This window comes from Gopherus evgoodei, chromosome 1 (genome assembly GCF_007399415.2).
Source record: "Gopherus evgoodei ecotype Sinaloan lineage chromosome 1, rGopEvg1_v1.p, whole genome shotgun sequence".
Classification (NCBI taxonomy): domain Eukaryota; kingdom Metazoa; phylum Chordata; order Testudines; family Testudinidae; genus Gopherus; species Gopherus evgoodei.
The window spans coordinates 349484979-349508501 of NC_044322.1; the positions used below are offsets into that span (position 1 = coordinate 349484979).

General features: G+C 38.3%; 1 protein-coding gene across 1 annotated transcript in view; it reads left to right on the top strand.

Moving 5' to 3' along the window:
* SEMA3A (semaphorin 3A) overlaps positions 1-23523 on the top strand; it is a 209648-nt gene that overhangs the window by 51105 nt on the left and 135020 nt on the right. The window contains exons 2-3 of the mRNA XM_030561793.1: positions 11020-11177; positions 15024-15086. Coding sequence (XP_030417653.1) covers positions 11020-11177; positions 15024-15086 — 221 coding nt within the window. The remainder of the gene's footprint in view (positions 1-11019; positions 11178-15023; positions 15087-23523) is intronic.

Sequence of the window (23523 nt, forward strand, 5' to 3'; positions counted from 1 at the left end):
GACATAATTGTTTAGATGGAACAGCTCTCATCCCATCCGCATTCTGGGATGATAAAGCAATGAAAACACAAAACATGATAGCAATAGCATGTTTAGTGCTTACTTTCCATGTTTGACTTTAACTGTTGATTAGGAACCTTTTGTACTAGAGTGAATTATAATTACACGAGTATAGGGAAGAAAAAGAAGGGCAGGACCAGAAAAAGCAGGTTTGGTTAGTATGGCCTGAAGTGCATTGAAGGTTTTGACATAGGGTGTTGCACACCATAAAAAACTCATTCTGAACTGAAAACAGTGTTGTGGGTTGTGTGAGTTGTACACTCATGACTATAATTTCTTGGGACAGGAACCATGCCCTCCTCAATGTTTGTACGGCACCTATGACATTGTGGGTACGACTGGAAACCTTTGATAAATAACAATAACAAGTTGAGTCATATCACATTTGAGAAATACCGAGTAAATGAGAAGTATCTCACATCCCAGAACCACAGAGCTTGATTTCAATCTGACTGATGTAACTCCATTTACTTCTGTTACTCTTGATTTTCATGGGTGTAACTGGGAATAGAATTGGGTCCCATCGCACGTGTAATTTGGCACTATAGTCTACACAGGGGAGGTCTGCAATTGAAAAAGTAACCTTTTTTCTATATTGTGATCAAAGTGCATTAGCAGAGCTGTGTGGGAAAGTTTTCATGTCACCTGCCCAGACGTTTTCTTTTTACTCCAACCACTGCTTTCAGTCTCTCCTTGAAATTAATTCAAATCCTCCCCTGTGGATTAGAGGAAACAGGGGCTATCAAGAGATTGGAGAAGATGTAAATCTCAGCTAAGCTTTAATTATCCTTTATTCTAATTTGAAAGGACACTTTGTCAAAGTACTGGGTATGTGATCAGAGACTAGGGTGGATCCAACTGAATAAAAACTGGATTTAGGGGAAAGACTGTTGATTGCTAGGTCTTGAATTGGAAGTATCAGGTTAGTGGTTTGCACCCTCATAAGGAAACCTGGACAAAGTCCATCTAACTAGCTCCTTTATACGATATAAAGATTTGCCTACAAGCAGAATAACTGGTGGCTACTTTCATTTTGTGAATCACAGAGCTCTTAAGGGCGTTGGACAGATAGACACAAATTTTCATGCATAGCTCTCCATCATGAAAATATTGTGTTCCTTGAAATAACTCAACAGTAATGAGACAAATATATTTTCCCTTAAAAATCTATTCCTTATGTAAAAAAATCTAAAGTGGTTTTATTTTTCAGCTCTGAGGATTTGATTGAGTTTCTAGTAATGATTCCAAATCTTTGTCCCAATTCTGTACATTAATTAGCCCACCCTGCATTAGATATTAAATATTTTCTTTGCATTTTTATATTTCCAGCTCAGTACCTAAACTCAATTTAACATTATAACAAAAAGAGGGACTTGTAGCATTTGGGGATTAATGTCTGCCTTTTAAAATAAACTGAATTAAGGCCACTTTAATTCTGAATGAGTGTGTCTACACAGAGGTTTAATGCATTTTAACTAATCTACTTTAAATTCACACCTTTCGTTAATTTGCAATAATTTTCCTGAGTGTCCTAGTACAGAGAAGCCCTAAATTCTACATTCAAATGTGACTTTGGAATTTAGGAACCTAAATCCCATTTTCAGAATAGATTTAGGCATTTAGGAACAAAGGGCTCACTGAAAGACAGTGGCACTTAGGTTCCTAAATTCCAAAGTCACATTTGAAAATAGGACTTCGGGGGGAAGTAAATTATTGCAATCTTTCATATTAGTTTCCCCTTTGCACCTCACTAACTCTGGGGTTGGCCTTATTCCCTGTCACTCCCTTGTGTGGGTGAGCCACACAAAGGCACAGTCTATTGCTAGCAATACAACATTAAGCTTTCTGTCTAGTTTGTATAAACACATTCACTGCATACAAGTTCTAAACATGACTATGGAGACTCCCTGGCTATGTTAATTAAATCAATTTGTGAATGCTAATGTTAGATGTTTAAAGCCTGTATATGCCTCGGTGGCATGACATTTCATGAGATTGACATGGCACTGTTTATAGATAATGTGATTTCCCCAGTGGACACTATCTACATTTCCATTTCATGATAACTTGTACCTTTTTCCCTTGTTGAAGACTGACTTTCACAGCAATATCACTTATGGGGCTTGAGCATTAATAAAGTTCCCTTTCAGGGTTTGACAAACTGCCTTCCTTGATGAGTGGGTTTAATTGCATTTTTTGATGGAGATGTCCAGAATAAGGCAAGGGGTTAATTTTTTGGGGGGTGGGGGCGGGGTTTCTTTTTAATAGCTATTAACTTCTTAACTAATTCCTGATAGGTTTATGGAGGAAACAATTTTTTATTGCCAGAATCTGGAAATAGTAATACCAGAATCAGTATTAAGCTGATGTACATAGGAAGAGACAAAGCATTTCTCTTCAGTTCTACTGACATTTCTGCAACTTCCTAGTCTTTAATAAGGCCCAGTGGGAAAAGGCCCGATTTCTCTGCTGTACTAACAAGCATTTAGCGCATTGGAGTGGAGGCTGTGCCGGACAGCTGGTTATGGCTCACTAAGTCTCTGGCCATTTCTGTGTCATCTCAGGCCATGGTGTGGTTTAGAGCACACTGAGGGCTATAGCAATAGTCCTTAAAAGCTGGGTATTGACAGAGTTCAGTGCACTATGGACACACACTTTCATATGCTTTCCTGCCCCTCTGATACCCTCATGCCCACTGGAACAAGAAGGACAGGTGGCCTAGGAGCCAGCTATGCTGGCTTTATGTCAAGTGGGAACTCCCCCACGGTGAGGGAATTCTCACCTTGCTAGCTATGGCCAGATCTTGGCCCCATTGTGCTACTGGTGCAACACAAAGAGGGAGGGGCTGGATAGGGGGAAAGAATCTGGCTCCAAATGTCTGTTGTACAGAATTCCTACAAAGAAGAAGTCGCATGTAGTCTGATGATTACTCCTTTTGGGACTCTGAAGAATCCTTGATCTCCGCTTTGCATATACAGTTTGAGGGCTGGTAGTGAAGTGCATATATTCTAATTTTCCTAAGTGCTTTTTAGTCATCAAAAATACATAGTTTAAAGAATTCCCATTGTCTCCATTTCTGTAACAGGACTTAGAGTTTCAAAGATATATGAAATCCATAGTAAACTATATAGTGGACTTGCCAAGTCTAACGGGTAATAGTTACATATACATGAAATATATCTTAAAAAGCATCATGTTTAGTTCAAAGGTTAATAATGTTCATGTTGTTATAAGGTAAAGATTGCCCAATAGGGATAATCTGGATCCATTTCAGAGACCAAATAGACACATAATAAAAGAAAACAGATTGGTTTTAAAAATTTAAATGTTTTATGTCTTTAAAATATCATGTGACTCTTTCAATTATTAAGACAGAGAACACTTCAAGAACTGCTATACAACTGAATACTAGTGGGCCAAACTCTACATTCAGTTTCACAGTATAAAAAACATTCATATACATTCTACGGTATATTGAAGTCTACAGTATATTGAGTTACTCCATGCTCATACCAATGTAACTGAAACCAAAACTTGGACCAGCATGCCTAATGACAGAATGTCTGTTTTTAGTCAAGGTATACTTGTGGCATTGAAATCTCTTTTGCTAAAATCTGATGGGTGTTTCATTTAGAATATTTACCTTAAAACACAAATCCAAGAAAGGTCATATATTGTGCCTTTGGACATCCAGATTTTTAATTGATAAAATTTTAATTAAAACGTTATTCCTTTACTTTTCATCTCTCAAAACCAAATGGTTTATATCAGTGCAAAGCTAAGCAAATGTTATTTGGGATTTTTTTTCAGTAGAGGTCAATAGAATTCAGTGTTTGGCGACTGTTATGATAAGGTAATAGAAAAGGATGAAAGCTAGGATTGATTGAACAGCTGTGAAGGAGATGCTGGTCCAATTGTATTTAGATTACTGATAAGGTAATTCCCCCAATGATTTGTTACATTCAAATTACAATAACAGAGAATTGCCATCAACAAGGCATAAAGTTCAGTTTCAGACTTATCTAACTCATAATGTAGGAGAAAGCAAAGTTCCTGATTGCAAAAGTTTTCCAGTTTTAGAACAACAAAAATGAATATGGCCTTCATATCGCTGTTAAAGATCATATTCTTGTATAAATTTGGCTTGTGTTACATCTGGAATAAAAAATGATCACTTGGTGATATTCCCAGTTAGAGTCATCATTGTGTGACCATTTACCCATAGAAGTTACCATTTTTCTTTCCTTTCTTCATCTGAGCTTATCTCGAAAGTGAAGGATAATTGTTAAAGTCCAATATATGTGCCATAAGACAAATGCTGCTACAAGCCTCACTAATATCTTCATTATTTACAGAGCATTCACGTCCAAAATCTAATCAGAGAATTCTGAGATTTTTTTTAATGGACGTTGGAATAAGTGATGCAAAATTAATTAATTTGAAGAAAACCTCAACACAGAGTCCTGCTCTGAGGAAGCTGTGATGGATAGTGATGGTTTGAACGATATCACAACAAAAGATTTCCCTTAGCTGTTCTGATAATTGATTTGTTTTCTGATGGGGCATTTCTTATAGGGGATTATTGCACTCCCTTTTAATACATTCTCTTCACTGAAGGCCAGATTCTGCTTCCTTTGCTCACATTGAGATGTCACACTAGTACTTAAGTTAGAAGGGGCTGCTCACTGGGAGTAAGGGTTTCAGAATCATCTCATGGGATGGTATTCATCTAGGCAATCCAGTACAATTAATTAAAATTGAAATTGTCGATCTGCTTCTCAGAACAAAATAAAGGACACTGACCACGTTTGAGTCTAGGCTGAGATGCAACTTCTAGACATGTAGATGAAACAACTTTGTGTAGGGACCGTGAGTCACAATTCCTTGTCTGCTTTTTCACTTGTTTCAGATGGGAGAATTAAGTCACTGGAGCCTTGTGCTGGATGCTGTTTACCTCTTTTACCAGCTAAACTCTGCTGTTCGGTGTATTATGAGGGGCTCTGCTCACTGTCTGAGAGTCTCTGCCCTCTTCTCCCTACTTGTTTATTGACAGGGTGTAGTGGCCCCATAGTGCCTGCACTGTCCTCTGCATATGGGCAGCAAAGTGGGGAGAGCCCTATAACTCTTCCTCTGTCTCCCTGAACAGAAGTTGGGGTTAGGAGAGCTTACATCTTTTCTCCCCTGCACAGCTTCCTTTAAGCAAATGGTCAGACATACAGTGATGTCTGACTTAGAGCTATTTCAGAAAGTACCGAACAAGAAAGATATTAATCAGTTAGAGCAAGATACGTATCTTGCAAGTGAGCAAGTGCCTCCTCAATGCACTGTGGCTGACAAAAGCCTGGCGATACAAGAAAGAAATGTTCTAGCAAGATGTTGTGGGAAGCATCTTTAACATTTCAGAAAAATATCCTTATGATGGCTAAAAGACTTTTTGATTCATCTTTTATCTATCACTAGGAGATACACAATGAGACAATATCACTTGAGGAAAAGCAGCGGAGGCTGGGAAATTTCTGAAAGCAACAGCCCACTCATTTGGTTAGCAAGCAAGTTCTGACACACGATTCTGAATTTATAATACATCTGTATAGTCACCAGTAATGGGCTTGGGTCTGCTCCAGTAAGATTTAGCCCAACATTATTGTAAAGACTTTAAAGGGAATGTTGGGCTAAATCTTACATTTTCATTCAGACAAACTTCCATTAACTCCAAGAAGAGTTTGCCTGAATTAGGAGTGAGTAAATACTGATCCCAAAAGCTTGAGTCTCTTCTCTGTTACAGGTTCTTCTCTGCAAACTCCACAAAGCCAGTAAAGTTAAACTGGCATAAAGTTAGCATAACAGAGTGGATTATCAAGCCTTGGGTAAGGACCCCAGGGTTTGACTCACTGCATTCATATTAGTTACATTTATGATTGTCTACTTCATTCTGAAATGAAAGAAAAAGTGTAGTAAAAATAAAGCAGACTTGCATTCCTTGTGCACGCAAAACTTCTGTTGACTTCACGGGGAAGAATCTGATCCTTAACCTCCGTATGTATGACTGGACTGAAATTCCATTAAGAAATAAAATAAACATATATTGAAAGGGGTATTGAGAGTGATTCTACCAAGGTGCTTTGACAAACCCAGCATTCAGATTCAAGTGAAAGACACATTAGATCAGGGGTGAAAGTAAAATGAAACACTTACCGGTATGGGGGCCCAGCCCCGGACCTCTGGAAGGGGCAGGGCCTCGAGCAGAAGGGGTGGGGCTGGGGTTCAGCCTACCCCAGCCAACCCGTCAGCGCTGCCTGGCCTGCGCTGCCCGGGGCTCCAGCAGTGATTTAAAAGGACCTGGGGCTCTGGCTGCTGCTGCGAAAGTCCTTTTAAATCACCAGTCCTGGGGGAGCTGCCCCTTTTGCCCCCCTCCCCTGTCAGCAGCCCAGGGAGGGCAAAGGGGGCAATGACATTAAAGCTCTGCCACGGCAGCACTTTAACATCAGCTATGTACGGACCGGTACTGTCCCGTCCCATCCTGACCTATTTTCATCCCTGCATTGGTTCAGCAAAAACATCAATCCATTAAAAATGTTTTATGGCCTCTAAAGCAGAAAGATTAAAGCAAATGCAAATATTTAGGGATTGGAAATGTTAGAAAGAGCGAATAAAATAAGAGTAGAGACCATACTATGGACCACAGCCTTAAAGGGGATTACAGTGGTGGAGTTGAGAGCAGAATTTGCCCTGCTATCTCTTAAACAATTCAAACTCCATGTAGCTTCAGTGAGAGGAAAAAGTGAAAACTTATCATCATTAGAAACTTTTACAGCATATGGTGCGTTTCCAAGTATTAGCTTTGGTCATCTGCATCAATCCTATTGAAGGTCAGTTGGGAATAGCAGCACCAAAAGTGATAAAATCTTTATTACATTTGAAGTATTTCCATCCACTCTAAATCTACCTTTTATAGATGATATTAAGGTCACAGCTCAGTCATTATAGCTTTACAAAGAAATGATCAAAATGACAGGACTGGGTACAGGCTGAAGACATACAAAATGGAAATAAGAAAATGGTCTCCAAACAATTACTCAAGAAAGGGAATTTGTCAAGCTACAGCAAGTGGTGGAGTACTGTTACCATCTTTTCAATAAAATTATTGGAGAAAGCATAGAGGAAGTCAACCAACGTTTACAACAACAGGTAACTATTGTGCGTCTTCATAGGTCATGTGCAAAGCAGGCTTCCACCCTTCAATATGAAAAAATAATGAATGAGGGTCTTGCATTGTAGACCTCAGTATTAATTACATTGAGTTTATGAAGGCATTCATCATGTTGCCTCTGTCATTTTAATTCAACCTTTGTTGTAAATGTGGGTTTATTTTAAAGCTGATCAACACAGTAGCTAGCCCGTATGACAATCTGACAGTGAAAAGAATTAATCGGCATCATTGCTCTTCCAGGAATGTGTCCTTTCATTGCTACTTCTGTCATAATCTCTTCTGTGGCTACTGGCTGAATACTAAAAAAAAGTGTTGGATGAAAAGCACTTGGAAACTTATTAATCTGAGGAGGTAGAACAGTTAATTTGTATTGATTATGCAAGTGCCATTGCTCTGCTCTTCAGCAGCCCTTTACAGAATATCATAGCAGGCAGTGCATGGTTATATTCTTTGCCAAAGTAATAACTGCAATGTTTGAAAAACAAGCAATGTAACTTTGGACAATCTGTAGCCTCTCTGTCTCAACCCCACCCTACTAGAAATCAGTAGTGAGGGAGACTTATTGACTCTTGAGCTTTGTTTCATGTCCTCAGACTCAGTTGTCAGTTCCTAGTGAATAGAAGGCTGTTTTTGATTTCACATCAGGTTTTGCAATATTATGGCTCCAATATTGTGAGTTCTGATTTACAATGGTATAAATATGATTAGAATCAAGCCCTAGAAACCTGATCCAATGCCAACTAAAGTCAGTGGGATACTTTGATGGGCATTGGATTGGACCCAAGGGGTGAAATCCTAGCTCTATTGAAGTCAGTTGGAAGATTGCCATTGACTTCACTGGAGGCAGAATTTCACTGTAGGTGGTATCGCATTTAACACCTTTATATGTTCTGCAAAGAAGCCAACAATTGAATGGGCAGGGAAAATGAACTATCTCTGCATACCCTTTCAGCTCGAAATAGACTCATATTTGCAGGGCAGTATTAAAGAAGATGTAATTGCTCTTGACTATGCTGTACCTCTTCTCCTTAATGAGAACATCAGATAATAGTGCTATAACTTGACACTGTCAGTAGACATCAAATTAGAAAACAAAGTAACACACAAAGCAGAAACAGTACATGTGAAATAATTAGAAATAAGTGGTAATGCCCTCATTTCAGTTCTCTACCAAGCAGAGATGGTGGATGATGGATTCTCATCTCATTTATACTGGGTTCACATTTGTGTAACTCCATGGAATTCAGTGGTGTTACTCCTGATTACACCAGAGTAACCAAGAGCAGAATCGCACCCTTGGGAATTTAAACAGAAAAAGCACATGAGAGAAAAAGTATAAAGGCTTTTGACAGCTATATTATGTGGAGAATTATCAGATAAAAATAACGTCAATGCATTTCTAACCAGGAGAGTCCTAAGACAAGTTAAGCTATCAATCATTTGTATCACTCACCATTCAGTAAAGAGATTCAGCATCTGAATCAGTCATTACAATGAAAAAGAGAATTAGTAAAGTTTCACACAAAATGCAGATAAATGAACTGGAGGGCAATGCAACTGAATTTTAAAACTTGACAAGAATCCAGAATTATTTCATCAGGCCAACGTGGGAAAATTTGGTTTCTTCTTGTTATGCAGAAATTTGAGAAGTTAAGTCTTAGGTAGAATGATTTTTAAAAGTGTAACATCATATAATATACTTTTGTGTATCATCTTGCCTCCAGAAGGAACATAGAGGACAGTAAAAAGTAGGGTGCACATCCTGAGTTCCTTATTAATTTTCGGCTCAGTCCCTATTCATGCACGCTCCACTTCATACCAGTGAGAGTTTGCCTGAATAAGAACAGTGAATATTGAGCAAAATCTAAGGAAGACTTTAGGATTTGCCTTGATGCATATTGTATTACACCTCCTAAATTTTGTTTTTAGTTCTCCTGAGATATGCACATATATTACTTCTTTCCACTACACAGAAATTAGGCAGGAATCTATTTTCAAATGTATCTTGTTCAGCTTATTATAAAGTTTATTACTTTTATTTAAAAAAAAATCATTTTGCTTACAGGTTACTACAAAAATGGGTGCTGCTCCAATCCTGAAAAGCTATAAAAACTAGCATGATATCAAACTAAAAACATACATCTCAAGTGGTCCATGTTTTAGATCAATGTATTTGTTTGTTTCATAGACTACAGGAAGAAAGAGAAGTATGGCGCACATTTTTCATAAAATGGTTTTGCCTGGGATTATGTGAGCACATTGATAGTTACAGGGACAGGTGACATCTAGCCTTCAATCATATGGCACAGCATAGTCTGCCTGTGCATTACATGTGTCATCCTGTCCAGGCAGGGTATGATGAATCAAGGCAGACAGGTGCACTATGAGGCAGGGTCTGAAAATCTCAGCCTCATTGAAAGTTGTCCTGGGCATCATGTTCTAGAGACACCAAACAGATTAGCTGTCTGAAACCTGAGCATGCTCACTAGCCACCACACCCCTGGGTGTGGAAGTCAACATACCGCCATTCCCTTTCCCAACTATCATCTTGGGCCATGAACCAGCATGTGAGGAGTTCCTCTGGATTCAGTGGAACTCCTCATACGCTTTAAATGTGTGCTTCAGTGCTTTCCAGATTCAGGGCCTAAAGCACTAGACTGGAATCCTGCCTAGATTTTACGGAAGATGTCCCCCATGTTTCCGGGGTCCTGCTAGCATGTGTACAGCCCAGAGCAGAATTTGGCCCATAGTACTAAAAATATTTTCAGTATGAATTGCTAGTGTAGACATGTCTTGAAAGGCTGAATAAAAGATTTAGAATAAAATATGTATATATATAGAGAGAGATGAATGAAAGGTATGTTTACAAAACCTAATATAAATGCAGTCTGAATGTTTTAATGCAAATTGCTTTTACAACAACTTTTGTGAAAGTCTGTGCTTATATCTGGGAGTAGCTGAGATGGGTCTGTGAACACCTGGACTGAAGAAGGAGCTCACTCTTGGTTAAACACAACAGCTGTGCGGAAGTGAGTGAGAACTGGAAAATGAAAGTGGCTATAAACATAAGTGAAACTGACCCATCTAATTTTATTATTCTGATTGCTGAGTATAATACAATAAGCATGCTAGCTTGTAAATGGCAAAAAGTTAATTGGCTTTTTTTTTCAAATTCTTCCTGTTTCAGCAGTCGCAGATGTTATTAGTAATACAAGTAAGGATCTTGTTTAACATGTGACTTTTATCTCAACAGCTTGTCACGTTTGTCTCCTTTCCCCCATATTTTAATGGCCTGTGTGAAATGGCATATACGTGCCCACAGACATTATAATAAGATGGAAGAGTTAGCCTCTGCATTTAATTTACCTCAGTTGGCCAGATTCATCCTCAGGTATACGCCTGCAACTCTCATTGACTGTAGAAGAACAAAATTTGGCCCACTCCTGGTTAGTTCCCTGGGGTAAAATTTCCCACACCCCAAATAAGTTCTCAAAATAGGATTTCAGTGGAACTTAAGTGGTGTTGTGGCCTTGTGCAGAATTTCATTCATAGTTCAGCGTTTGTGTAACAGTGAGCTTGGGCTTTCATCCTCCACAAACTTGCAAATATGCTTACCTTTATGCACCTAACTATTCCCATAAAGTCAATGGGGCTGCACGTATGCTTAAAGTGAAGTCTTTACAGGATCAGGACATTAGCCTGCAATCTTCATCAAATTAACAAAAAAAAATCTTAACTTTATCTTGCAGAGATGTTGGAAACCAACAATGTAATCACTTTCAATGGACTAGCCAATAGCTCCAATTACCACACTTTCCTTTTGGATGAGGAACGGAGTAGACTATATGTTGGAGCAAAGGATCACATATTTTCTTTCAACCTGGTTAACATCAAGGAATATCAAAAGGTATCTTCAATCCTACTATAATTGTTTTTTTTTAACAAAACCTGTGGTACAAATCTTGTTATGCAGAGGTATAATGTATAACTTGACAGTAGATATAAACTACATTTAAATTGCCATGACAGCTTATGACAGCTAACTTCTCACCCACCCCCCCAAAAAGAAAATTGTTGCAGCTACAAGGGGGAAAAATAATAGGCCAAATTTGGACCTGGTTTAAATGGTTACACCATTTAAATTTGGAAAAATGTATATAAACAATGCAAGTGCTTGTCTACATGAACATTTAACGAGCAGCTAGCAGGGATATGATTCTACTTCATGCTAGCTTGCTGTGCTAGTTGTCCATGTAGACCCTGCTGACACACACTAACAGTTAGTGTGCTTTAGGGTATGATCCAGCGGGGGTCCATTTATCGTGTCTAAATTAATCTAGACATGATAAATCGACCCCCAAGTGCTCTCCCGTCGACTCCTGTACTCCATCGCTGCGAGAGGCACAGCAGAGTTGACGGGGGAGTGTAGCAGTTGACTCACCGCAGTGAAGACACCACGGTGAGTGGGTCTAAGTATGTTGACTTCAGCTACGTTATTCATGTAGAAGAAGTTGCATAATTTAGATCGATCTCCTCCACTAGGGTAGATCAGGCCTTAGTCTACTCGTATTTCAAAGTGGGGCAGATCAGGGGACACTAACAAACTGTTAGTGTGTGTCAGCAGGTTCCAGGTGGACAGGTAATGCTCAGCATGCTAGTGCAGGGTACATTCACATCCCAGCTTGCCATGAGAAAGCTTTTTGTGCAGACAAGCTGCAAGTCAGCAAGATCAGGAATATAGCATGTATGATTTTTAGCTACTAATTATAGAGAACATAGGGTAAACCTCATTTTAATGTTCTGTAATTATTTGTGCCTGTCATGTGTTAGGATCCTGGTCAGAATAGTTAAAGCTCTAGTATATTTTTATAGTGGTATTATGTAATTATTTTATATAACATATTGAAAGTATCATAAAAGGTTAATCCCTAGATCCTAAAATGAAGCTTAAAACCGTGGGATTTTACATGCTTATATTTAAGCAATCAAGCTTTAAGGTTTTATAAAGCTATGGTGCTAATATCTACACAGCTCCCTTTTTCTGTGTGTCTTTCTTCTGGTCCATGTCCACTGTATCCACAGTACTACAGTCCTTTTTACATCTCATAATAAGGAAGAGTTGATTGAAAAGTAGTAACGTAGTAGCAGTAGCTCCAGTAAATGAATGCACTTTACGTCAAGCCAGCTATTCACCAAACAGTCCATAATTTTATGTTTACTGCTCAATAAAACGAAGATGACTGTTATGACAGCTTTCACAAAAAGGTCACATTACCATTCACTTTTTTTGAGAGTAGGGCCACTTCAGTGTTTGTGAGGTTGAGTGTTGATTTCTTTTCCTTAGCATGGAGTGCTTTAAAGAAGTGTGTTTCTGCTACTCATAAACCATAATAGATTGGATACTAATAAAAGAGTGACAGATTGGTAAAAGCTCTTTGCCCTTAATGGAGGACATTACTTTTGGTAAAAGTTGTTGACTAAAATTAAAAGCTGATGTACAAGTTCAATGGTGCTTTTGGGTATGCTTCTGCTTGAGTCTAACAAGTTGTTATATCTTTTCATTTATTCTAATGAGCTTTGCCAAAGAGTAAGAAGGTAAACACAGAGATGGAGGTTTGATTTACGTTATGTTCAAGCATTTAAAATCTCACAACTTTTATGATGCATTTTAGATTCAACTTTTATGAAAGATATTTTGCGTCAGTACCAGTGGATTTTTTCTTGGTATTCCTGACCTTTTGCCCATTTGCCTATTAGCTTCCTAAGATGATAGCAATAAATACCTTGTGTTCTGTATTCTGAAGGAAGACAGGCCATTCATGTGTATTCTCCAAGGAAAAAGATAAAAGGGAAACTGACTATTTTCTTTTCTATTCTCTTTAGAGCAGCTATAAAGGAAACTGGCTATTTATTTGTATCCTCTGAGGGATTCATAGTTTAATGCACAAAACATCTGGAATAATTAAAAGAAAGGATGGTGTTTCCACAGTAGAAAACTGCTCTCTGACATAAAGGGAATTGTATCTTCTGTTTTTCAGTCTTCAAACACTTCTGGAACAATGTGTGAAATAATAAACAGACATTATTATATGAAAGAAAGATAATTATAATTGATGGCTCAAAACTGCAGATTCAAAGTGGGATTTGAATGTTCCCAAAGATTTAGAGAATTTTTGGATCAGCCTAATATAAAGACCGTGGTCACTGAAGAAATTTAGATCCAAATCAAAACTTTTCTAAAGTCTTAGATGTGTTTGAATCTCAGATTGTGGTTCAGGTTCATCTCTTATTATTGTCAATTATCACATCATCCCATCATTTTTTGAGCAGGCATCTCCACTGATATTAGTGAGGATTTCTACCTAAGCACTGGAAGAAAGTTATGGCCTCAGTAAAATAGCACAAATAAGGCCAAATTCACCTTGTCATTACAATGGTGCAAATTCACTGACTTTCACATCAAGTCAACAGAATTGCAGCATTGTCAGAGGACAATTTGACCTGCCCATACTAGAGATACGAAAAACTGGTTAAGATTGTATAGGAACCTTTCTCCAAAACTTGAATTGATCCTGAACTGAACCTTTTGGGAGCTCTAAAAAATTTGGTTATTTTTTTTTCAACTTAGTAAATTTTCATTTTCACTTTTCTCTGAACTTCTTAAGCCAGGAATAGAAGCAGGAAGAATTCTTTGAGAGACTGTGTTCTCATGAAATTTTCAGCCCAATTTTATAGACTCAAGAGGTTCAAATTCTGTTTGGAGCATATTATATTATATTTATTAAAGAAAATTCTGAATTTTTGGGTGTTGGTTGAGGTCCACCCTAGATCTCAAAACATCACTAACAATATGTCCTTAATTCTTTTTTGTCGCCTGCAATCATCCTATTTTCCTAATACTTTCCCCTTTACTTTATAAATAATGTATTGAATACCAAGGTTATAATCCAGTCTTGTCGCCATTCATATTGCATTATCTGAAGTTACCAACTGAATCGTAACCTGGCATTATGTGAAGATCATGTTTTATTCTATATGTAATTCCTAAAAGATTTTCAACAGACATGAATAATTGACTGAAATGGTCTCTGGGTTTTCTCTGTAGGAAGTAAGATACTTCTTCTACCAGAAGTAATACTACAGCAGGCTTAAGGAGTATTACTGGAAGATTATAGATATTTGCAAAGACACTTATCCAAATCAGCATCAGCATTAGTGCCGAATGGAATAATAGCATCAAATTAACATAGCCATTTTTATTCATTTAATTGAAGAGCAGGAAACAAAAGTGAATTACTACATAAACTAAACAGTCAAGAGTCCCATTTATGTTAAAATATTCCCAAACCCAATTAAATGGTACATAGTAATAGATATCTGTTATATTCAGTGATGTCAAGAAGATACAAGCTTTGGGCTTGGGTCTCCATTCCATTTTTTAACCAGTGTTGTAAATACATTAAAATCAATATTGATATACCAGTATAACTGAATGGAAAATCAAGCCCTTTGCTTCCATATTTTTCAAAGTCTGTAGCAGAGATCCGCATTATTCACCTGTATTTATAATCTTCTTTGCCATGATTCCCATTATATACACTTTATTCTGCTTATGTTTGGGTTTTTTTCAGTGAAAGGAACAAAGAGAAAAGCAAAAGAACTGGGTGAAGAGACTATATATAGCACTTGGTATACAATTCGTGATTATTGAAGCATGAAATGGCATAAAGTGATTTTTATTTTATTTCTTTAGATTTTTTGGCCTGTGTCTCATACCCGAAGGGATGAGTGTAAGTGGGCTGGAAAAGATATTCTGGTAAGTACAAATCTTTATAATGGTGTTTTGTTCTTGTGTGTGAAGAATTTGAATATTTTATGAAGTCTAGTGTTAATTTTTAAAGCACTTATTTTTCCTCAGATTACTCTTCTTACTCTAACATGAGATTTGGGTCACATCAGGTTTTTTGGTTGGTTGGGTATTTTGGTCCAAAGAAATGGACACTGAGTTTAAATGCATAAGAGGATGAAAATCATGCAAATTGAAGAAAAAGTATTTGTTAAAAAAGCACCCACTGAAGTGAGAATCATTGATTCTTATTTAATTTTCTTCTGATTTTATTAATTGTGCACTGATTTAGCCCCTGATCATGCAGTAAGCTCCATATAAACCCTTGTGCCCACATGGCACTTCACTGAAGCGGGTCTCCATGCAGGGTTTCCTTGGGTTCTGCCTCTTTATTGCAGGATTGAGGCCTAAGTGGTTTTAACTTTTTGCATTAGTTCTGGCGCCTCAGGAAAGAAACAGTTATATAATAACTGCTTTACTTACCTTCTCACTCTCTCTCACTCACATATCTCCATCTTCGTACATATGAGAGTGAGAGAGATTTGGCCACAGGTCCTAACAGTTCTCTGAGTGTATATTGATAGTTTAGCCCTGTCTTCCATTATAGGAGCAGAGAGCAAAAGAGCATACATATACACAATTAGTCAAACGGACACATGCACAGTGGACCAAATGGGAGATCAGTGAAGTTGCAAGGGTGTGACTGAGAGTGCAATTTGGCCCCATGTGTATACATTACTGGCCTGAATTTCAGAGATGGTTCACTAAAATATTCATAATGCCAATCTTATGCCTCTGAAGAACTATGTTCTAGTACTATCTTAGGTCAGAAGTGAAAGTGGGTTCACTAGGCTTAACCTAGTCCTTAGAGGACGGTTGTCTATGTCAAAAAATCATTTTTGGAACAGCAGAGGTGGTTTAGGTCAGGACTGACATATATAACCAGAGCTGTATATGTGGAGAGTGAGCTCACAATTTTCATGTGCCTGGCTATAGCATGAGTGTCTCTAGCCACTTTGTAGTCCCCTGATTTTAAATCACTACAAATATTTTTTACTCAAACCACATATGTATTCACAAGCACTTCCCTTAGAAATATTCTGTGAGCTGGAGATCACAAAATCTAACCTGCTAGGTAACCCAGAAAGTGCTGGTTGGTTTGAAGTACCTGAAGAAATTAACTAACAGTGGCTGTCCAGCATTGTACTAAGTATTGTTATAGTACAGTAAGCAACAATACCATGCCTTGAAGAGAAACTCAGAAATCTACAGCACTGAGAACAAAATTGCTTCCTTTACTTTTTTAAAAAAAAAAATTCTTTTAAAAATTCAAAATAATAAAGTGGAGGGGGAGAGAGAAAGTTTCAGACATTGTAGAAAGTCAGTTTCCAATATACTCATAGTAAGTGGCCGTATTTTGTTGTGCTGCCTCTGGAATAGTCCAGAAAGAAGATTATGACTCCGGGAGTCACCATCTGTGTGTATGTGTGTGCATTACACAACAAGTCTATATCCTGCAGAGTGTGTACTCGCTGACATGTCAAGGTAGCTACTCCACTAGGCATGAATGTGGAGTAGATCCATGGCTCAGTCCCATCCTATTATTTTCTATCTACCTGCACTGGGTATCCCCATGCACTGGAAGCTTCAGTATGGTGTGCTGGCACCAGGGCATAAGAAGGTATAACCTGGAGTACGGTGCGCAAGACATACAACAATCTAACCCAAAGTGAGGGTAACAATGTTACAAGTTATACGGGTCTCGTCAAAAAATTTTGAAAGAAGAAAAATGTTGGTAAACAACGGAAAACATATTGCAAATTTTATTTTCTATTTTCCATCAGCCCTACAAATGTATGAGATAAGCGGCAAAGAGTTCATTCTATATATTTAAATATAAAGAAAGAATGGCTAGTAATATTTTATGTGGGTCCAGGTCAGCACTGGGTTTTGGTAGGTGAGTTAGAAATCTGAAGCAGGATTAACTCTCAGTGTGTCTAGTTCTCTTTTGGTAAACACTCAAAAGTACCTGAGTCACAGGTTTCTCTCCAGTCCTGCTCTTGCCACTAGAAACAAAGTACTAAATGGTGTAACATCATATAACAATTCTAGATGTAATAACATTAAAGATTGCACATCATTAAAGAAACTTAGCATCCTTCCCTCCTATATTCCTTATAGCTGTTGACAATACCTAGGAAATGTGAAATATAATGACCATAAAAATAACTCAACGTGCTCTCATTAAACAGAGAGAGGACACTTAAAATGGAGTATAAAGCACATTTGATTTAATGTTGCTATCAACGTGGACCATTGCTAAGATATTAGATATTTCTCCTTTGTGATTGCTCACACTTTCCTATATGAAGTTCTGTATCTTTTATGACAGTTCTCATTTTTAACATTTGTAATTATTGATCTCAAGGGGGGCAGCCAATACTGAAAATTCAAGTCCCCACTAATAAGCCAGGTGCAGTTCAGCAGCTGCAATGAAAGTTTTTCCCTAATATTACCCCAGTGGTAACCTGAAACATGACCTGAGAGATTTTCCCTCATAATTAAAAGAAATAATTTACTGTAGCTTTTATTCTGTCTGAGTCCAAAGGATTCCTTAAATCCACACTGCCAGTCATGCCAATCTAGGCATAGCAAATCGGTGAAATTTCAGTTTGCATGGGATAATGCTGAGGGCAGCATATTATGATATTGTAAATCTAATGATAATTCTTTATTACTTATGGAGCAGTTTTCATTTGTGTGTTTAAAGCACTTTATAAATGTTACTTGGTGAAGCTTTGCAATACCCCTGTTGTATTTTGTCCATTTTATAGGTAGGCAAATTTTTAAAAATATGCTTGATTTCCTTTTACATATAGGTAAACTGAGACAGTAGGAGATTAAACGTCCTCCCCCAAGATTACACAGTGGTTACAGCAGAAGCCATTTTTTTCATAAACAAAATGATCTAGTAGACTCTCTCATCAGATATAGAGAAGTTGCCATTAAACTCTATTAGCAGTTAGAGTTGCTGTGATATTTCTCGATGCTTAGTATAGGGAATACTACACATAGCAAAGTAATGTTATTAGTGAAAAAGGCAAAATTGTAAATATTTAATAGCAACCAAGGTATTTGCTTTTATGACCAAGCAAAACAAGCAAATGTGATAGCCCAATAAAAGGAGACAAAGAGTTTCTTATTGCTCTGAACCTCAGCCTGGATCTACTGTGGTTACATCCTGAAACCTTCCCCTGTAGATTCCTGATCAGGAGTTTGGAACAATCAAAGAATTAATTGTCCCTATAGAATACATCTCAGGTTTTACACTGACCCACACAGTGCAGACATGATCAATAAAGCGTCTACTGATATAACTTACTATTGAGTTTCAGTATTTTGATTTAAAGAGCTCACAGTCACCTGGGACACAACGGTAACACATGACAATTTATGCATTCCATATGGATTAAATAATAGGCAAACAAGAAAAAATATGACTATAATTCCATCCTGGGGTTCCAGTGATGTCATAAACCATCAGAGTGTGGTTTGAGTGATTTATGTAGTCACTGGAACCCGAACGTGGACCTGTAACTGGGGACAGGAAAACCAGTGCATAAACTGGAGCTGAGCAGAAACTCCACCTAGAATTCAAACCATTATTTTGTTACAGTATGAAAAGGTTTGATTAACTTCCCCCTTCCCCTCTACTTGGTGCATCTCTGCACTTCCTAATTTTGTGATGCACAGGAAATGGAAGTGCCAAGACATCAAAGGAGTAGTTCTTGTGGTATTTAATTATGGGATTTAACTATGGGATATGGTAAGTTCTCCATGATTTGAAGTCTTTAAGGATGAGTTTTAATAAAGCATCTAAGGGTGCTGACTTCTAGTGGGAATTGGATGCCTAACTCCTTATGAAAATCCCTCTCTGAATCTAAATCAAGTTGGTAGGCTAAATGCAGCAATTACTTGTTTTATGCCTGTGTTATACAAGATGTCAGACTAGATGATCATAATGCTCCCTTTTGGCCTTAACATCTATGAATCTTTGACTTTCCAATCTACCCAAAACATGCCTGGAAATATTTTAAAAAATCTGCCTGGAGTGTTTGTTCTCACAAGGTGTCTGGACCACATAGAATCAAGTAAATTTGTGAAAGCTTTGGAACACCACTGGAATGTAACCCACACACCTCCTGGGTGTGGTGTTCTTTTCCATTTAGTGGCACTGAGATCACTTAAAGAGAGAGAGAAAATGAGTCTGTGCTACGGCCTTAGCTAACAGCCAGTCGGCTTTTAATTCATGGTAGAGACTCATGTAATAAGCTCTAGAGGTCCCTGGTTCGATCCCGCCCGCCAACAACTGGGGTCTGTCAGCGTTACAGGAACATTCCAAATCGTCTCTTAGCTTTTTTAGGAGAAATTTATTGTTAGTGAATTGTGAAAATTGTCAGCACCAGGATTATGGTCTTGTATTTATCCATCAATCTGGTGCAATTCATCACAGTCAGCCATATTGCAAGCACATTGTCTCAGCTATGTGCCTCAAATCTGTTCTCGTTAAAAGATTACTCTTTAAAAGTAGTTCAGTCTTCATGTCATTAATTCCTTGGCTTCTAAACGACCCCCCCAAAACTAGGTCCCAATTAGTGCTCACTGTGTCATAGTTTTTGTAATGTAGACATTTGTCTGCTTGTAACTGTACTTTGGCCACCGACAGCCTGTGAGCCCTAGGAGGTTTGTCTGATCATCAATGGCCACAGGAATTCAAAGTGTGTTTATTTACATGAATAGATAAAATATATATCTGCCTATTTTACTCCAGTGCTGCTGATGATTTGGAGTCAAATCAAAATTAAAAAAAAAGTCTGCAGCTGAGCAGCAGCAGTAGAGGCTCATGTTAAGTACTTTGTGGATACGTTCCATTTATGCATCTTTGCATTTCAAGAAGTGTTGTTCAGCTCATTCTTTGAGGATTGCATGGGTGTAAATTAGATCACAGTCCTTTGAGTTTAAATAAGACATATTCAAGCCAAATACACCGCCTAAGACTATCTCCATGAGATGGGAAAGTTCAGTTTCCAAACCCCTCCCTGAATCATGTGACTGCTCAATTCTAAAGACCACTACAGCTGTGCATTTGGAATGATTGTCAGTTGGTTCAAATCTGTGATTTCAAAACGGTGCAATTTACCAAGTTGCCTGTTCTCCCCAAAACCATTTTTGATGACATTTTGGAAAATGAAGCTAGCAAAAAAAAAAATATTGTTGATTCCCTTCAACTTCTTTTTATTACCCTTCTAGCCTTAGCGAAAACATAAAGGCAGAACATAAAAGTACCTGTAATTCATTTCATGTGCTATTGTAAATGAAGAACTGAGGAGGGAGACTGAAAATTAATTATAGAATACCAATTGAAAATAGATAGCCTGTTCATAAATTAACCAGAAAAGATCAGGCCAGGTAATATCTGGCCCTTTCCCACTTTATGTCCCCCCCTACAGGGGTCAGCTCCAGTTAAGCGGGGATGCAAGCAAGCACTGTGCTAATGTAATCTCACCAGTGTGTGAAACCGCATTGCATAGGCTCCACAAAGCACATGGGGAAGGGTGGAGATGAAGGCTGTATAATTCCTCACCACTGGCCAGTGGAGGTGAGCTAGCATGCTGAGGAGGAGAGTCGAACACTGGAGCCTTTCAGAGGACTGCAGAGCTATCACTGTAACATATGTTTCCTCCCCAGGGGAATTCTGGCTGAGTTAGGCACAGTTTCTCCATGGACCCCCTACAATGCAGCCAGTGGCTTTAAGATACAGTATGTGCTGTAATCAGTCAGGTCAGATGCCAATACTGGAGTTTGCTTTCATTTAGGAGTTGGCATATGATGCTGTTTGTAAACTGGCCAAGGCAAATCAATTACTGCAAGGTAGTGCCTTGAGCACTTGAGTAGAGGAAGAATTAAGTTAGCAATGGCAATTCAAGTACTGTATCCTATCTAGTACTACACAGTTTGACTGGTAATTTCAGAATATAGGAACATAATTAAATATCCTTGAAATGATGGCAAACAATAGTTAAGTGCCATACATTAAGGAAAATAATATGATTGTATAGTTTTTTACTATGATAAATATATTTTCTTACTCATTCTTGTATTGTGAGATTCTCGTAAATCTCAGATTATGATGAATAAATTAATCTGGATCAAAGATAAGAGCTAAATTTTCCTATCAATGGATTATGTTTCTATTATAGGAGTGATTAGAGAGATTTGCTTCTCAGGGAAACCTTACATTCATCAAATCCAGTGCCGGATTTTCTCAACTCCTGCCTTGAATTATGAGCCTTGCACAAATAGCACTTTTGTTTTTAGAAATGTACAAATTATTTTGAATTATTAGTGGGAGGAAAAAAAGGGAAACAAAACTGTTTCACAAAATGATGGTTTTCAGATTTCTGCTGATGGAGTTTTCCTCTGAGTCCGAGTTTGGCTTTGACAAAGATTGAGGGTTCTTTTTATATGCTACTGTGCCACCAACGATTGCTGTTTTGGGACTCCTCTAAACAGATTCCTTGTTATGATTTATCTTGTCTCCATAGGTGGACAGGGTAAGTGTACCCCTTATATCTTTCAAGCAACATGCTCACTTGAATAACTAGTAAAAATGATGGGTGTGTTTCACTCCCTGAATTCTCTCAGGAGTTCTGTCTTCAGACTCAAGTCTTGTAGCAGTTCATTTCTGAAGGACTCATCTATCCATTTCTAGTCCTGCCTCAGATTCTTTCTGTTTGGGCGGATAAATTATTGTTTTAATGGAAGGAAGGGTTGGTTTCACTTCACAGTCTCAAGCAAGCTTGTTTCCAAAAGCACATTTCTCTCTTTCTCCATACACTTGCAGCATAGCTCAGAATTCGCCACTTGCATTAGCCCACACCTGATCATCTCTTTCTATGATACTGCTGGCACCGCATGCCAAACAGCTAGCCTTCTAAATGCCTCTCAACTGTTTGCAGACCTAATGTCCATTTTCCTTTGAAATTGTAAAAATAACCAAACGATTGGTCAAAGAGAAAGTTCTTAAAATACCCTCCAAAATTGTGAAGAATTATTTTAAAGTTAAAACTATACTTTCTTTTCTTTGTTCCACAACTGTTAAAAAACCAGTTCAAGATAATTAAAGAAGAAAGAGAAAGAGAGAGCTTTGCAGATTAGAGGAAAATTTGTATTCTAAATATGATGGGGCCACAATATTCAGGCCAATAAGTAAAGGGATACTTATTTATGGGGAGAAACAATCTGATCTCTGTTGGAACAGATCACCTATTACTTCCTTTCTATTTTAGACAATCCCTTCCTGATTAACTGCTTCTAAAGCTGTAGGTCCCTATAAGGGTGTCGTGAATCTTGCAGGAAACATAATTTGACAACTCCTGATTCAGTACGTGCCAAATTTTAATTGAATGGGAATTTTAGGCTTCCATCAGTTAAGGATTTTCTGTCTAGTTTCTCTCATGGAACTCCGAATAGCTTTATGTCCACACCCAAAAAACAGGACTCCCATGTTATGGAGCATGTAACTTCATAGTCAAGCTTATAGGATATGTTTATTTACGTGTGTATGTATTGCTAAGCAACTGCATCCTATAGATCTAGCATTCTGTTGCTTGCTTTCAGCACTTCATGCATTACTTTGTCACTTTCATCTCAGACGTTTAGGTATATTTATCTTAGATGACTGTGTCTGGAAATAATTTCAGGATGTGCATAAAGCGGAATAGAAAAGAGTGACTGTTACCGCTTCTACGTACTTTATATGCATGTAAGGGACTGATGGCATATGTCTGAAACACCCCACCCTGCTAACAGGGGTTAATCCTGCTAGGGAATGTGGAGTGAGACCTGCTGATTCAATGAGGCGTGTGGTTTATACCCACATACAGATATAAGGGAGATGAGAGAGACTCTCTAGAAGTTCTAGAGCAGCGGTTCTCAAACTGTGGGTCGGGACCTCATTTTAATGGGGTCACCAGGGCTGGCTTAGACTTGCCAGGGCCCGAGGCCAGAGTGGAAGCCTGAGTCCCTCTGCTCGAAGCTGGAGTCCCTCTGCTTGGAGCTTCAGCCCTGGGCAGGGAGTCTTAGGTTACAGGCCCTCTGCCTGGGGCTGAAGACCTTCAGCTTTGGCTTTTGCTTCCTCGCCCAGGGCAGTGGGGCTTGGGCTTTGGCCCTCACACCTGGGGCAGTGGGGCTCGGGCAGTGTCAGGCTTCCGTCCCTCTCCTGGGGTTATGTAGGAATGTTTTCTCTCAGAAGGGACTGGCAGTGCAATGAAGTTTGAAAACCCCTGTTCTAGAGTGTGGGTTGAGCAACCCCGAGGAAGGAACTCAGAAAGCAGACAGGCTTCAA